Below are 17,176 nucleotides of genomic sequence, written 5' to 3'. Positions count from 1 at the left end.
CTAGGCAACTTAACAAGACCCTGTCTGTGCCAAAAATAGAAAAGTTAGCAAGGCATGGTGGTACATGCCTGTAGTCCCAGCTACTTAGGAGGCTGAGGTGGGAGGATTGCTTGAACCCAGGAATTTAAGGTTACAGTGAGCCATCATCATGCCACTATACTCCAGCCTGGGCAACAGAGCAAGACCCTGTCTATAAAAACAAACCCAAAAAGAAGAAAAAAAAGAAAAGAAAAGAAAAGAAAACTTAGCTGCAGTTTTTTCCAAGGACAGATTAGGATGACAAATTCCACCTTTACTAAGAGAAAAACCAAATACCTTCCATTTTCTTTGAGCTATGTATTTCTGCAGCAGTAGTTGGGATTTGAGACGAGCTTTGGATCTTGAAGCTTTGGCAGGCAAATTATTCAGCCACTCATGTTTCAGGCACTGTGTGGCACTCATTCTGCAGCTGTGAAATCAAAGAGCAGTTAAGACTTTTAGTTGGACTTGCCTTTTCTCATCCATAAATCTGTTCAATTGGGTAGGAAGCCTGAGTCAGTGGAACGGATTAATCATTTAGGCAGATTCATGCCATGTACCAAAAAGGGAACTCCTTGTGTCTAAAATTCCCTTCCTTCAAAGTGCCAGAAGGTTGTCAGCAAAATGTTCTCTGACCTCTATAAGCGGGAACATATTCCAGTGATTCTGGGAGGAACCACTTCCCAGAACGGGCTGAGAAGTTGAGGCAGGGCAGTAGGAAGGCTAGCTATGCCTAGAATTGCTCTTAAAGAAGCAAAAGAACAGGAAATTTGAAGGAAGCTCATTTCTCCTTCCAGAGTATGAAGGCAACTTGTTCATCTGACTTAGAATTTTTTTTCCTCTCACATAACTTTTCACAGTCAGAAAGAAACAAAATTGTAAAAGTCAAGGAAACACAAGCTGTCTTAGAGCCCAGAATCTTGGGCCTTAGCCTTGGGTTGTTAATACCTTTGGTTATGTCCAGTTATTACCTTATTCTGAGTATCACAAAACTCAAACGGCTTGACCCATGACTTTGATATAGATGCTGAAGCCTAAATAGATCTTCTTCACCAAGAAACAAGGTATTCAGATCTTTATTCTGGAAATAACATCTGCATATCTCAGTTCTTTTTTTCAACCTTAGCCTATGACAACTGATAACTTGCAGGACCAATCTACATATGCTTCTTTCTAAAACTATATTTTATGCCCCTACTTGTTTGTTGTTTCATTGATTTCCTGTCCCTTTCTCTGTTCCCTTTATTTTTCCAAAGAAGTAGCAAACTAAGAAATCTTGAATGGAGTTTGTCCACAGGAAGAAGGACCTTCACGGTTAGCAGTCCTGCCCAGCTCTCAGACCTGGGGTCCCCATCAGAAGGGCTCATGAGTGACAAGCAATGAAAGGTACCTCTTCTCTTTGACCAGCAACCGGGAAACAAAGTCCTTGGTCTCCTCCGAGAGCCGTTCAAAGGTGTCAGCATCAAAATCCCACCTACAGTTTACAATGAAATTCATGGTCTCTGCATCTGTTTCCCCTAGAAATGAGGACAAGCCACTGAGTCTGTAGAAGAGAGAAAGGACCATCAGTAGGTGGAGGCCACATTTGCCAACATGCATCGGCAGAATAGAAAAGCTTACAGAGTTCAAGTGGACCTAGCCAGAACCAAGAGGGTTCAAAAGAAAAGCACCTCCACTACTTCTCCACAGGATGGAGTCTAGTGTGTTCATTAAAGGGAGGAAGTGGAAGGATTTAAAATTCGGAGGCAAGAAGAATTTTTGGAGTAAGTCCCCTCTTGTGCTCACCTCTTTCCACCTCATTCCTGAAGTAAAGAGTAAAATTAGGGCCCAACTTGGTATGCCCAGTTATCAAGTACACATTGATTTAATTTTAGAAATAGAAACAGCCTTGCATGTCCTTGAGACAGCCAGGCTTATTTAGATGCTACCCAGGCCCCAAGCCAAAGGAAAATGGGCTTTATTAGGCTCCTGCTTGAGGGAGGGTAGAGAATCAGGACACCCTGACTGCCAGCCTTAGGGATCTGAACTTCCCCAGCCTGGTGCAGCTCCCATATCTGAGTGCAGGGACAGTGCGTAGCAGTTACACAATAATCGGGAGACCAGAAGTAAAACATGACTTTACCTCTGAGGAAGCAGCCACGGGAAGTCCACAGCTGGACAGAGAAGAAAACAGAGAGCACAGAGGTTCAATGATGCCACAAAGGGTATCCTGCGCTGCCCCCCACCCCCTTACCCCTTTGGTGCACTCCAGCCTCATTTGGGTTTTTATTTTGTTTTGTCTTTAAACAGGGCCTCATTCTGTCACCCAGGCTGGAGTGCTATGGTGCAATCATAGCTCACTGCAGCCTCAAACTCCTGGCATGATCCACCTCCATTTGTACCAAAGCACCTGCATGTCTTTGCTGGAGGGCTTTCTCTCCAGCTGAAGCTTGCTTTACCCACCCAGAAGTATCAGGAAATCAATTCCACCCCATCTCCATTAGTCCACAAGGAATAACTGATAAGAGTTAGCATATAAATACCCCCTAGATGAAATAACTCTTAGGGGGTATTCCATGATGGATTCTGGAATTCCCCAGCAGAGTGAAACTCCAGTTGCCCACAATCGGGCCTTACTCCTGGGTCATGAATACCTTTGTTATTTTCAGTTATTACTTTTATGTCTCAGTACCAAAAAATTCAATGGCTCAAGCCATAACTTTATTATTTTTTTTTTTTTGAGACATGGTCTTGCTCTGTCACTCAGGCTGGAATGCAATGGCATGATCATGGCTCACTGCAGGCTCAAGCAATCCTCCCACCTCAGTCTCCCTAGTAACTGGGACAATAGGTATGCACCACCATGCCCAGCTAATTTTTTTTTGGTTTTGGTAGAGACAGGGTCTCCCTATGTTGCCCAGGATGGTCTTGAACTCTTTAGCTCAAGCAATCCTCCCACCTTGGCCTCCCAAAGTGCTGCGATTACAGGCATAAGCCACCATGCCCAGCTCAACCCATAACTTTGATACAGCTGCTGAAGCCCAAGTAGGCCTTCCTCACCGAGAAACAGACCTTTAGACCTTTGTTCCAGGGAATAATATCAGCACATCTCAATTTTTTCAATATTAACCTACTAAAATGATAACTTGGAAATACAACTGCCTTGTAAATACGGTAACTGGCTTGATAACATACACTTCCCTGGCTCCTTTCCTTCCCCATCTCACTACCCTATTCCTCCATTGGGGTTTCCTGGGGTTACTTCCCAAATAGACTACTTGTGCTCAAAATTTTGCTTCTAAGATTACCCAAAGGAAGACAAATGACCCCCATCCCCACCTTAGAGCCAGGGTGCTAAGCACTCACAGCATGTAGGTGATGACTCCCACACTCCACATGTCTGTGGGGAATGAAACAAACTCATAGTTGACGACTTCTGGGGCCAGGAACTCAGGAGTGCCTAAGTTCACCTTCAGCTTCTCTCGAGGCTTGTACCTGGGGAGGAGGGGAGGGTACAAAGAACCATGGGGTGAGGCCTGGGAGATGTGGTGCTGGGGCTCATTTCTGGAGGGATGCAGACTTTCCCCACTTCCCATCAGCCATATGGCCTGGACCCCACACCCACATTACACCTGTGAATTACTGGGGAATAATCAGATCCCAGGCCCCAAACTTCAGGCTTTTCTAAGTCAGTGATAGAATCAGAAAACTACAGTCTTCCTCCTCCAGGCATTTGCTTCTTTCAATAGTCAAATTTATAGAAACAGAAATTAGGAAGCAGTTGGGGCAGGCGGAAAATGGAAAGTTATTATTTAATGAGTATAGAATTTCAGTTCTGCAAGATGAAAAAGTTCTGGAGATTGGTTGCACAACAATGTGAATGTACTAATTGTATATATTTATGGTATATATGATGCCTTTTTTTTTTTCCTTTTTTGAGACAGGGTCTCACTCTGTCACCCAGGCTGGAGTGCAGTGATAAGATCTCGGCTCACTGCAACCTCCGCCTCCCAGGCTCAAGCAACTCTCTCACCTCAGCCTCCTAAGTGTCTGGGGCTACAGGCACGTGCCACCACATCTGACTAATTTTTTGTATATTTTGTAGAGATGAGGTTTCACCATGTTGCCCAGGCTGGTCTCAAACTCCTGAGATCAAAAAATCCGCCTGTCTGGGCCTCCCAAAGTGCTGGATTACACGCATGAGCCACTACACCCAGCCGGTATATATGATGCTTTGATACATGTGTACATTGTAGGATGGCTAAATCAAGCTAATTAACATAAGTATTACCTCACATACTTATTTTTTGTGGTGAGAACACTTAAAATCTATTCTCTTGGCAATTCTGAAGTATACAATACATTAACTATAATCACCATGTAGTACAATGGCTCTCTTGAATTTATTCCTCCTTTCTAAGTGAAATATTGTATCCTTTGGCCGACATCTCCCCAGTGCCACCTGCCCTGCCTTCGGTAACCACCATCCAACTCTCTGCCTGTAAGAGTTTGTCTTTTTTAGATTCCACACCTAAGTGAGATCATGTGGTACTTGTCTTTCTGAGCCTGGCTTATTTCACCTAACATAATGCCCTACAGGGTCATCCTCATCCATGTTGCTGCAAATGACAGGATTCCCTTATCTTTTGAAGCTGAACAGTATTTGTCTGCATATATACACCCCAGATTTTTTATCCACTGATGGACACTAGGTGGTAACTTTTATGTTATGTATTTTTTTAACCACAATTCCAAAAATAAAAAATTAGAAAAAGTTCTGGACACGAAGTTTAAGGCTAGGAAGAGAGTCGATGGTTGAGTGGGAAAGGGGGGCAAACTGTGTTTTAGAATCACTCTTGAAGAAAAAGAGTCTCTAGCTAAAATTTCATGGGCACTTTATTTGCCAGATACTATGCTAAAAGTTTTATACATGCGTAGCATCTCTTTCCCGCCTCCCAATAGCCCTATGAAATACATAGGATTATTGTCCCCATTTTATAGATGAGGCAATTGAGAATAACAATAATAAAATAAATAAAATGAATATTCTGCCAATATGCCCTGCTTCCTTTAAATCAGCTTTCAGAGAGCAGTCTCCTCTCCTCCAAATTTGCTGAGAGCCAGGCAGACAAAGACGCAGTGCCAACACAGCTGAGCTCATCCAGTGAAAGAGCAGCAAGGTGCTGGGGGTTGAAGGACTGGGCCTAGGGGGGCAAGCGCTCCTCTGGCACCTGCCCCTCCCCTGCCCAGCAGCTGACCCAGGACTCAAGGATCAGGAGGTGAACTCCAACTAAGGGAACAGCCTTCCCCTCAAGGAGAAGCCCCCAAAGCCACTCTCCCAGGTTGCATTACTGTTCCCAGTGCCTCATCGTGCCCCACAGCCACACCTCGTGTCATATGACTTTGTAGTTCCCTCCACAAGAGGTGTAATATATCATCCCCCACCCCACTGACAGTGGGCCCATGCCAACCTAGGCCATCAGAACTTGTCCTCTTTCTCCTTCACCATCACCATGAGAACGAGGGCACACAGAGCAGACCCACCCTCACTGACCTGCACCCTGGATGCAAGCCCAACTGTGCCCAGTCTAGATCAGCGACTCCCAGTCAGGGGTATGTGGGTAAATGCTTCACAGTCATCTATTTGTTTTTGTTGTTGTTTTAAAGCCCCAATTTGTAGCATTTGCAATTTCTATGGTGTAGATACCAATTTCACCATGGTCAATGTCAAGGTATTATCATGGCATCACTGAACGAAGGTGGGAAGAGCTGCACAGTGGCACCCCCCTCAAGTATTTCCACCATAGAGACACGATGGGCAGAAGCAACCTCAAGCACAGAGCACAGCAGCATAGTTAGGAAGCAATGGAGTCTGAATATTTAGTATCTTCTATTTTAATTTCTTTGTTTGTAAACTTATAGAATTTAATTCTTACTAATGACTGTGTTTAACAACTGGATTACAAAACTCCTTATCATGAGCTAATACAGTAAGTACTAGTTAAAGTTGCATCCAGCATACCACTCCCCCAGCTAAATCACAAATGTATGGATGGGAATAAATTACTGTCATGTTAAGCCTCTGGTTTTGGGGTGGTTTGTTACACAGCAGTATTGCAGCAATAGCTAACTGAGACATTCACCCCAAAGCTGTCAAAATATCCATCAAAATGCTCTCTTCATATTCTTAGCACAAGTCTATCTATGGCCATAAAGTCAAATAGGAGACCGTATCCTCACAGGGCTTGGGGAAGGCATCCTCTTACTCTGCCAAAGGATCTGATGAAATGGGATCTTTTGTGCTCTGACTCTAGTCTGAGCACTGGACTGGGAGTCAGGGGACTCCCAACATGTTTAAGATAATTTCCATTGTGTCTCCAGCCTTAACCGTGGACATGTCACTATTTAGATGCACTGATGGCTCTCACTGCCTGGCCTGGGACAACCCTGGTCCCTCTTGCTGGAGGTCCTGATATCGGAGAATTGTACAAATACGTGCCTCCACTGCACCAGGAGCCATGTCCCTGCTGAAAACCAACTTTATTTTCAATAGTTTGTATTGGGGAGAAATTAGCATTCCCTTTGTCTTTACAAACATTTAGTTATTCTGCAGCATGAAATATGCTTCCTTAACCTGCAAAACCCCCACAGATCCTCTTGGAAAGATACAGTGCCAGGAAAGAAGCAGGCCAGTTTGGCAAAAAACAATTTGCTAAATAAAACTGCTGAATGACCTGTGTGCCAGATGATGGAGGTTGTTTTTGACGTTTTTGGTCCACCTCACAGCCAGAACCTGTGTCTCTGCCAGCCCGGCCCCACGGAGTGCGGTTTCCTGCATTATCATGGGTTCTGGGTGCCTGCCCATCACCAGAGCCCAGCTGTTTTCCATGAGTGGCCTGCTCTTACATGTGGCACCATGTTTATTTTCTGGAACTTGCTCTCTGCTTCTGGTTCTGCCAGCAGAATTCTTGCCCTTGACCAGGTTAAGGAATTTGTCTGACAGTTTTGAATGGATTGGGCACTGTAGTGTTATGGGATAGATAGATGGATAGATAGATGTTATGAGAGAGATATATAGCCCGCATATATATATATGTGTGTGTGTGTGTATGTGTGTGTTTGTGTGTGTGTGTATATATATATATATAGTCCTGCCCAAGGCAGGACTCTAATCTGACTGTGGATCAAAAGACTCTCATTCTAGAGAGGGTCCTGCCCCCTACCCTAAAGGAAGGAATGAAACACAGAGAGGCTAAGAAAAAGACAGGCCTTGCTGGGTTTAGATCATGGGCTTTTTGTCCAATCACCTTTCTATGCCATTGTCAATCATGCCTATGTATTGATGCCTCCATAAAAGAGGCACAGGGTTGGAGAGCTTCCCGATGGCTGAACACGGGGAGATTCCTGGAGAGGGGGGACACCCAGGGAAGGCATGGAAGCTCCATGCCCCTTCCCCCATACCTTGCCCTATGCCCCTCTTCACCTGTATTCTTTGTAATATAAACAGGTAAATGTAAGTAAGCATTTCCTTGAGTTATTTGAGCCATTCCGGCAAATTAAGCAAACCCAAAGAGGGGGTCTTAGGAACCCCAACATGAAGACATTCCATCAGAAGCTCCAGGGGCCTGTACTTGTGACCAGCGTCTGGGGGAAGAGGGGGTATCCTTGAGGACTGAGCCCTCAACCTGTGGGATCTGAAGCTATCTCCCGGTAGGGGATGTCGGAACTGAACTGCAGGACACCCAGCTGGCATCCACTGCTCGCTGGTAGGGAACCCACCTGCCCGCTTTTGATCACAGAAGTCTTCAGTGTTGTTTGTTGTGGTGTGAGAGCAGAGGAAATACAATTTGAGAGTTTTTCCCCAAACAGCCACTCAGCATGGAGGCTTTTGGCTTGACTAATTTTTGGTAAATTGACCTACAGCCCTTTTCACCTCCCCACCAGGTAAGACTCTGTGGCCTACAGGATCATGTTCAGACGTGTGAGCCTCGCATTCAGGATTCCCCATTAGTGCCCTCGTCTTCCACTGTATGTTCCCCTGACCGGCCCACACATACATGGCATGCACCCTATTCTCAGCCCATAACTCACAGGGCCCCCCACCTCCCCTCCAGGCAGTGCTGCACTAGAGCTGGCTCTCAGGTGCATGGGAGTCCTGAGTGCCTCTCCTTCCAACTCCACCTTCAGTGATATCATCTTGGTAGCGTGTAATTAGCAAACGCTGGCAAAGATTACAAATCAAACCCATCCCCTCTCACTCCCCACTCCCCCAGGTTGGTGCTGAAGCATTTGCCAGCATAGCAGCATTGCCTGCAGACAGCAAATCCTGTCTACCAGTCCCTGCCAACCGCTCAGAAAAGCCTTCCCTGATTCCAGGGGCATCCAGTGATTGCTTCTTTCTCAGTGTTCACAATGTGTCCCTGCAAATGCTCATTTGGCAGCGGGCCATCAGGTATTTGAGAGTGTACTGCATACACCAGCGTGTGCATTCTCAGTGAAGACAATATTGCCCCATGGGGGACAAACATTGGTTCTTGGGGGACAAAACAACCTTAGCTATTGCAATGGTTTATGGCTCTCCGAAGGGCCACAGCACATAAACAGATACACAGTACATCAGTGGTATTAAATTTCATGGCATAGGGGGACTAGGCGATTGGGGAAATAAAGTCAAAAAGGGCTCACTACGGGGCAGGCAGTGATAATGAAATAGGTTGAGAAACACTGCCCTAGTGTATACAACGTGCAAGCATGTGGGAGGCATCTGAATTTTATAGCACATTATCAGGGAAAATACTAAGCAATTTGCTAACATGATAGAATGAATGTGATTTTCTGTCTGTTCATGAACTACAATACACTGTGTGATAGAGACCCTGAAGACCTCGTGGGATGATGTGAAATTCCTCCTGCAGTTACACTAGCAGCACATGGGGCACTGAAAATGCATCATCACATTGCAAATGGGTAACGTTTACACTTCAACCAGTGGAGGAGTGACCAGGAAGACCAGCACTGAGGGTGTAGGTGCTGCTTGGGAGGCAGGTGCTGGAAGGCAGAGCTGAGCTCAGGCACGCGGCTCTGCATCCAGGGGCGATGCTGTGTTTCCTTCCACTCGTGGATGTAGTGGAGGATACCGTGTGGCCATGAAATAACAAAACTACTTCTGCATGGAAAACAGCCATCGGGGCCAGGCGTGGTGGCTCACGCCTGTAATCCCAGCACTCTGGGAGGCTGAGGCGGGCGGATCACTTGAAGTCAGGAGTTCAAGACCAGCCTGGCCAACATGGTGAAACCCTGTCTCTACTAAAAATACAAAATGAACCAGGCGTGGTGGCGGGCGCCTGCAGTTCCAGCTACTCAGGAGGCTGAGGCAGGAAAATTGTTTGAACCCAGGAGGCGGAGGCTGCAGTGAGCCAAGGTTGCACCACTGCACTCCAGCCTCGGTGACAGAGCAAGACTCTGTCTGAAAAAAAAAAAAGAAGAAGAAGAAAAAGAAAATAGCCAGCCATAAGGAGAGAGAAGGAGCTTCCAGAAGAGTTAAAAATTCAGCTGCAGCTGAAAGACCTACCTAGAAGATATATGATTCGGCCTGCCGTGGTGGCTCATACCTATAATCCCAGCACTTTGGGAGGCCCGGCAGGCGGATCACAATGTCAAGAGATCGAGACCATCCTGGCCAACATGGTGAAGCCCCATCTCTACTAAAATACAAAAATCAGCTGGGCGTGGTGGCGGCCACCTGTAATCCCAGCTACTTGGGAAGCAGAGGCAAGAGAATTGCTTGAATCCAGGAGACAGAGGTTGCAGTGAGCCAAGATCGTGCCACTGCACTCCAGCCTGGGTGACAGCATGAGACTCGGTCTCAAAAAAAAAAAAAAAAGACGTGATTCCCAGAGAAATGTCATTCTTGGAGGAAACAGAATCCTGGAGCAATCCTGGAAGCTGGGCATACAACTACTGCCATGTTTACAAACTGAGGATGCCTGAAGGTTTAGGGGAAGCCTTCCCAAATGCCAAGGGTCTGCTACTACCACTGCCAAGAACCCACACCACTGGGCATGCATGCCGTGGGCAGGAGCTCTCCAGGCACACAGTACTCAGCACACATGTGACTGGACTTCACAGCACCTATCTGTGAAGAGAGTAGGGTGATGGTGAAGGGGGCCGCTGAGTGGGGTGCTGGGCTGCTCAGTTCTGTGGGTTCCCCAGGCCTCCTGGGGCCAGGACATGCTGGGCTATGCGATGCATCTGTCACCACCCCGCCCTCCAGGAAATGACCAGTTTAAATATAAAAAGTGAGCATGTGACAGTGTTGGGTGGTGCCATGGGTAGTGTGGCACCCCTGGGCTATACAGCAACATTAGCCACACTGCACTAGGCTTCAGGCATTTTAAGAGACTATGAGATTTTTAACATCATATACAATGGGCCTGATGTGGTGGCTCACGCCTGTAATCCCAGCACTTTGGGAGTCTGAGGCAGGAGGATCACTTGAGGTCAGGAATTTGAGACCAGTCTGACCCACTTAGTGAAACCCCATTTCTACTAAAAATACAAAAATTAGCCACGTGTGGTGGCGGGCACCTGTAATCCCAGCTACTTGGGAGGCTAAGGCAGGTGAATTGCTAGAATCCAGGAGGCAGGGGTTGTAGTGAACAGACATTGCACCATTGCACTCCAGTCTGGGTAACAGAGCAAGACTCCATCTCAAAATAATAATAATAAATAATATACAATGTTTATTTATTATTTATTTATTTCTAGACAGGGTCTAGCTCTACTGCCCAGACTACAGTGTAATGGTGTGATTTTGGCTCACTGCAGGCTCAAGTGATCCTCCCACCTCAGCCTCCCAAGTACCTGAGACTACAGGTGCTCACCACCATGCTGGGCTAATTTTTGTGTTTTTTGTAGAGATGAGGTCTTGCTATGTTCCCCAGGCTGGTCTCGAACTCCTGGGGTCAAGAGATCCTCCCTCCTTGGCCTTCCAAAAGTGTTGGGATTACAGGCATTAGCCACTGTGCTGGGCCTACAATGTTTACTTTATGCCCTGAAACTTGAGAACCTAACCTCCCGGATAGGATGGGTCCACACTTTCTGTGTATTTTCTCATTTAACCCTCATGACCACCCCCATGCCAGCAGGTAATGTATTATATCACCATTTCACCAAGATGTAAACCAGTCCTGAGTGGTTACAGAAACACCTACACATGGCACCACCCAACACTGTCACATACTCGCTTTTTGTATTTAACCTGGTCATTTCCTGGAGGGCAGGGATGGTGACAGATGCATCGCATAGCCCAGCACCTCCTGGCCCCAGGATGCCTGGGGAACCCACAGAACTGAGCAGCCCAGCACCTCGCTCAACAGCCCCCTTCACCATCACTCTCCTCTCTTCTCAGACAGGTGGAGTGAAGTTCAGTTAATTCCATAGCATTTTAGGAAGAAGCAGAGCCCACAGCACAAAGCCAGCCCATGCAAGAGCAACAAGGCCTGTGTGCAAGTCGAAGGCCACCAGCTTCTGTGCACAAGAGCTTTCTTGCATCAGTTCCAAAACTTAAGCATTAGCTGGGTCAGAAGTAACCATACCCAGAGAGCCACAAAGAGTCCCAAGGAATTTTGTTAAGGTATCTAAATAAAACCCCCTTACCTTCTGGCCAGCCCAAAGTCAATGATCTTAATCTGATGTCCTGTCTGATTGACGCACAATATGTTCTCCGGCTGGGAAAGAAAGAAGTCTGCTTAGCCCAAGCAATAGCTGAGGAGGTCTGCAGCTGCCACACTTGTCTATAGGCCTCCGTTTTCCAGCCTTCAAGGGACACGAATGGCTCAGGGCAGCCCTGCAAGGGCTGGATAGATAATGGAAATACATGAAGAGGCTGGTGAGACAATAAGGATTGGTGTGGAGTGTGGGGAACTGGAGGCTCCCAGACTGTGTAAAGGGGCAGCACTACCCAGTCCCAGACACTGGTCACCACGTAGGAGTGCAGGCACAATGCCAGAGTTTCTCAGTCCTCAAGAGAAGCCGGGAATTCAGGGGTTTTTTGTTTGGTCAGTTTTGTTTTTAATTAAAAAAACAGAGATGGGGTCTCACCATGTTGCCCAGGCTTGTCTCGAATTCCTGGGCACAAGAGATCCTCCAGCCTCAGCCTCCCAAAGGGCTGGGCTTACAGGTGTGAGCCACCATGACCAGCTAGGAATTCAGGTTTTTATGTCAAAATTCCATGCTTTTAAATGTTAACAACTAAATGAAATCTAAACTCACGTCTCAGAGCCCAACAGAATACCTCTGTGATGTATAATTGGCCCATGAGCTGCTTGTATGGGACTACTGGTTTGGGGCTGGGTTCCCAACCCTGGCTGTACATTGGAATCATCAGGGGAGCTTTTAAAATGCCAATGTTATACTGGAATGCTAAGAGAATTTTAAAAAAAGAAAAAGAAAAAGTCCCAGTGTCCAGGCCTCAATCCTGACCAATTACATCAGAACCTCTGGGGTGAGACCAAAGCATCACTGGTTGGTTAAGGAGAGCAGAGCTGCTGAATGTCCACCTGCCATTCTGCAGTGACAGCTGTGGCCCATGGCATGAGGGTGGCAGCCTTGGCACGCCTCTCCTCTTATGGCATTTGGATCAGCTCTGAGGCCCTGAGGGAGTCTGGAAGGATGCTCGCTGCTCGTGCATGACAAATTTGGGGGTATGTGTGTTGGGGGCTTGAGGACAGAAGCTGAGTGAAGATGTAGGGCTTATGATAGACAGGACTTGCAGACCCAGGATCCAGTGCCTGAGGCCCAGGGGCTCATTACCTGGTTCTGTAGCCCAAGATGAGTCCCTCCCCATTCCTGAAGACTCAGTGTCTCCATATGTAAAACGGATGTAATAACCTCTTCATGTCTGTTCCCCCAGAGGGTGTGAGGATAAAATGACATAACATGCATGAAACACTTTACAGCTTCCAAAGCAAATGTCAGCTACTGTTTCTCCCAACAGAAGTTTTCATTGTTATTTATGTTACAATGGGGTTGTACAATTCCTCAGATAGGTGCAAGAGAATGGTGTTTAAAAATCTCTGTCTTCTATATAAGATCTAGAATAACACTGTCCAATAAAAATATAATGTGAGCCACATATATAGTAATTTAAAGTTTTCTAGTATGCACATTTAAAAAGGTCAAAAGAAATAGGTGAACTTAAATTTTAGAACATTATAAGTAATACAAATAATACTAATTTTTACCATAAAACTCACCTTTTTTGGGGTGGGGGTGGGGACAGCATTTCACTCTCGTCGCCCAGGCTGGAGGGCAGTGACACGATCTCGGCTCACTGCAACCTCCGCCTCCCAGGTTCAAGTGATTCTCCTGCCTCAGCCTCCCGAGTAGCTGGGATTACAGGCATGGGCCACCACACCCAGCAAATTTGTTTGTATTTTTAGTTGAGACGTGGTTTCACCATGTTGGCCAGGCTGGTCTCAAACTCCCGACCTCAGGTGATCTGCCTGCCTCAGCCTCCCAAAGTACTGGGATCACAGGCGTGAGCCATCTCGCCCATCCAGAACTCACCATTTTAAAGTGTGCAATTCAATGATTTTTAGTATATTCACAGAGTTGTGTAATGATATCACTATCTAATTTTGGAACATTTTCATCACCTCAAAAAAAAAAAAAAAAACCATACCCATCATCAGTCCCTGTCCATTCTCCCCTCACTTCCCACCCCATGGCAATCATTAATGTATTCTCTTTCTCTGTGGATTTGCCTATTCTGGACATTTCATATAAATGGAATCATAAAACATTATGGCCTTTCGTGTCTGATTTCTTTCACTTACCAGAATGTTTTCAAGGTTTATCCGTGTTGTGTAGCAGGTATCAGCACTTCATTCCTTTTCATGGCTAAATAATATTCCACTGTATGGATTAGACCATATTTTGTTTATCCATTAACTAATAAAATTAATGAGTATCTGGGTTGTTTACACTTTTGACTATTATAAATAATGCTGCTAAAACCATTTGTGTACAAGTTTTTGTGTCAACTTATGTTTTAATTCTCTTAGGGGTATAGCTAGGAGTAAAACTGCTGGGTTATAGGTAATTCTATGTTTAGCATTTTTAGGAACTGCCAAACTTTTTAAAAAGTGAATGCATATTTTACAACCCCACCAGTAATGTATGAGGGTTCCAATTTTCCCATATCCTAGCTAATGCTTTTTTTTTTTGAGATGGGGTTTCGCTCTTGTCGCCCAGGCTGGAGTGCAGTGCCTTGATTCTGCTCACTGCAACTTCCGCCTCCCAGGTTCAAGTGATTCTCCTGCCTCAGCCTCCCCAGTAGCTGGGATTACAGGCACGCGCCACGACACCCAGATAATTTTGTATTTTTAGTAGATATGGGGCTTCTCCATGTTGGTCAGGCTGGTCTCAAACTCCAGACCTCAGGTGATCTGCCTGCCTTGGCCTCTCAAAGTGCTGGGATTACAGGCATGAGCCACTGCGCCCAGCCTTTAACACTTTTTATTGTCTGTCATTTTTACTTTTTATTGTAGTCAGTCTAGTGGATATGAAATAGTATCTCATTCTGATTTTGATTTACAATTCCCTAGTGACTAATGATGCTGAAAATCACTTCATGTGCTTAGTGGCAATTGTATGTTTTCATTGGATAAATATCTATTCAAATCCTTTGACCATTTTTTAATTGTGTTATTTCTTTCTATTGTTGAGTTATAAGAGTTTGTTATATGTTGTAGATACAAATGCTTTACCTGATATATATGATTTGGAAATATTTTCTCCCATTCTGTGAGCTATTATTTTACTTTTCTCATGGTATCCTTTGAAGTATGAGATTTTTTTCATTTTGATGAAGTCCAATTTATCTCTTTTTTTTATTACGTTTTTAGTGTCATATCTAAGAAACCATTGCCTAATCCAAGGTCATAAGAATTTATTACTATGTTTTCTTCTAACAATTTTATAGTTTTAGCTCTTACATTTAAGTCTACAATCCATTTTGAATTAATTTTTGTATATGGTGTGAGGTAAGGGTCCAACTTCATTCTTTTACATGTAGCTCCCTAGCATGGGGTCCCAGCACAATTGTTGAAAAGACTATAATTTTCCCATTGAATTGTCATGGCACCATCGTCACAAATCAATTGACCATAAATGTAATGGTTTATTTCTAGACTCTCAAGTGTATTAATTTGATGCACATATCTAACCTTATATCAGTAATACACTGTTTTGGTTTCTGTAGCATTGTAGAAAGTTTTGAAATTGGGAAAAGTTAGTCCTCCAAATTTGTTCTTTTTCAAGATTGTTTTTGTTATTCTAGGTCCCTTGAATTCCCATCTGAATTTTAGGATTTCATTAATATCTGGAAAGAAGCCAGCTATGACTTTGATAAGGATTATGTTGAACCTGTAGATCAATGGGGGAGTATTGTCACCTTAACAATATTACATTTTCCAATCCATGACCATGGGATGCCTTTCCATTTATTTAGGTCTTTGAATTATCTTAACATTTTGTTGTAGTTTTCAGAGAATGTCTTGCACTTATTTTGTTAATTTTTTTCTAAGTATTTTACTCTTTTGATACTGTCACAAATGAAATTATTTTCTTGATTTGATTTACAGATTGTTCAGTCCCAGTATTTAGAAATACAATTGATTTTTGTATATTTGTCTTGTATACTGCAACCTTGATGAATTTATTAATCCTAATAGTTTCCTCTCTTTAAGATTTTTTATATACAAGAGCATGTCATCTGCAAATAGAGACAGTTTTACTTCCTTCCCAATCTGAATGTCTTTTATTTATTTTCTTGCCTAATTGCCCGAGTGATAGCCTCCAGTAAAATGTTTAACACAAGTGGCAAGAACAGATATCCTTGTCTTATTCCTGATTTCAAGGAGAAAACATTCAGTCTCCTACTACAAACTATAGTGTTAGCTGTGGATTTTTCACAGGTGGCCTTTATCAGGTTGAGGAAGTTCTGTTCCTCATTTGTTTATTATTTTCATCATGAAAAATTTTTGGATTTTGTCAATTATTTTTTCTACATCTATTAAAATAATGACATGATTTCATCCTTTATTCTATTAATATGGCACATTATGTTGATTGATTTTCATATGTTAAAGCAATCTTGCATTCTTGGGATAAATTCCACTTTGTCATGTATATAATCCTTTTTATATGTTTTATTCAGTTTGCTAACATTTTATTGAGAATTTTTGCATCTATATCCATAAGGGATTTTGGAATTTTGGTCTGTAGCCCTCTTTCCTTGTGATGTCATTGATTTTGGTATCAGGATAAGATTAGCCTCATAAAATGAGAAGGAAGCGTTCCCTCCTCTTCTATTTTTGGAAGAATTTGTAAAGGTGTTAATTCTTCTTTAAACATTTGGTTTTTATTGCATTTGCTTTTGGGTTCTTGCTCATGAAATCCTTGCCTAAGCCAATGTCTAGAAGGGTTTTTCCAATGTTATCTTCTAGAATTTTTAGTTTCAGGCCTTGGATTTAAGTCCTTGATCCATCTTGAGTTGATTTTTGTATAAGGTGAGAGACGAGGATCCAGTTTCATTTTCCTACATGTGGCTAGCCAATTATCCCAGCACCATTTGTTGAATAGGGTGTCATTTCCTCACTTAATGTTTTTGTTTGCTTTGTCAGTCAGTTGGCTGTAAGTATTAGGGTTTATTTCTGGGTTCTCGATTATGTTCCATTGGTCTATGTGCCTATTTTTATGACAGTACCATATACTACTCAGCCATAAAAAGGAATGAATTAATGGCATTTGCAGCCATCTGGGCCAGATGTGGTGGCTCATGCCTGTAATCCCAGCACTTTGGGAGGCCGAGGAAGGATTGCTTGAGTCCAGGAGTTCAAGCCCAGCCTGGGCAACATGGTGAATCCTTGTCTCTATACAAAATACAAAAATTAGCTGAGTGTGGTGGCACGCGCGTGTAGTCCTAGCTACTTGGGAGATTGAGGATCACTTAAGCCTGGGAGGTCCAGGCTGCAGTGAGCTATGATGGCACCACTGCACTCCAGCCTGGGCAACAGAGAGAGGCCCTGTCTCCAAAACAGAAAGAGAGGAGAGAGGAGAGAAGACAGAGGAGAGAAAGAGAGAGAGAGAAAAGAGAGAGAGAAAGAAAAAGAAA

At 44.2% G+C, this 17,176-nt stretch overlaps 1 protein-coding gene across 2 annotated transcripts in view; it reads right to left on the bottom strand.

Moving 5' to 3' along the window:
- The window catches only part of LOC116471225 (UPF0547 protein C16orf87), a 130,022-nt gene that overhangs the window by 6,986 nt on the left and 105,860 nt on the right, over positions 1 to 17,176 (bottom strand). For both annotated transcript variants that reach the window (XM_058440955.1, XM_032157280.2), the window contains 4 exons: positions 11,656 to 11,726; positions 3,364 to 3,492; positions 1,409 to 1,561; positions 316 to 448 (listed from right to left, as the gene is read on the bottom strand). In XM_058440955.1, the coding sequence (XP_058296938.1) occupies positions 316 to 448; positions 1,409 to 1,561; positions 3,364 to 3,492; positions 11,656 to 11,726 (486 nt within the window). The remainder of the gene's footprint in view (positions 1 to 315; positions 449 to 1,408; positions 1,562 to 3,363; positions 3,493 to 11,655; positions 11,727 to 17,176) is intronic.

Source organism: Hylobates moloch, unplaced genomic scaffold (genome assembly GCF_009828535.3).
Source record: "Hylobates moloch isolate HMO894 unplaced genomic scaffold, HMol_V3 SCAFFOLD_6, whole genome shotgun sequence".
Lineage (NCBI taxonomy): Eukaryota > Metazoa > Chordata > Mammalia > Primates > Hylobatidae > Hylobates > Hylobates moloch.
Note: the sequence above shows the minus strand (reverse complement) of the source record. Positions and strands in the feature narration are given on the sequence as shown.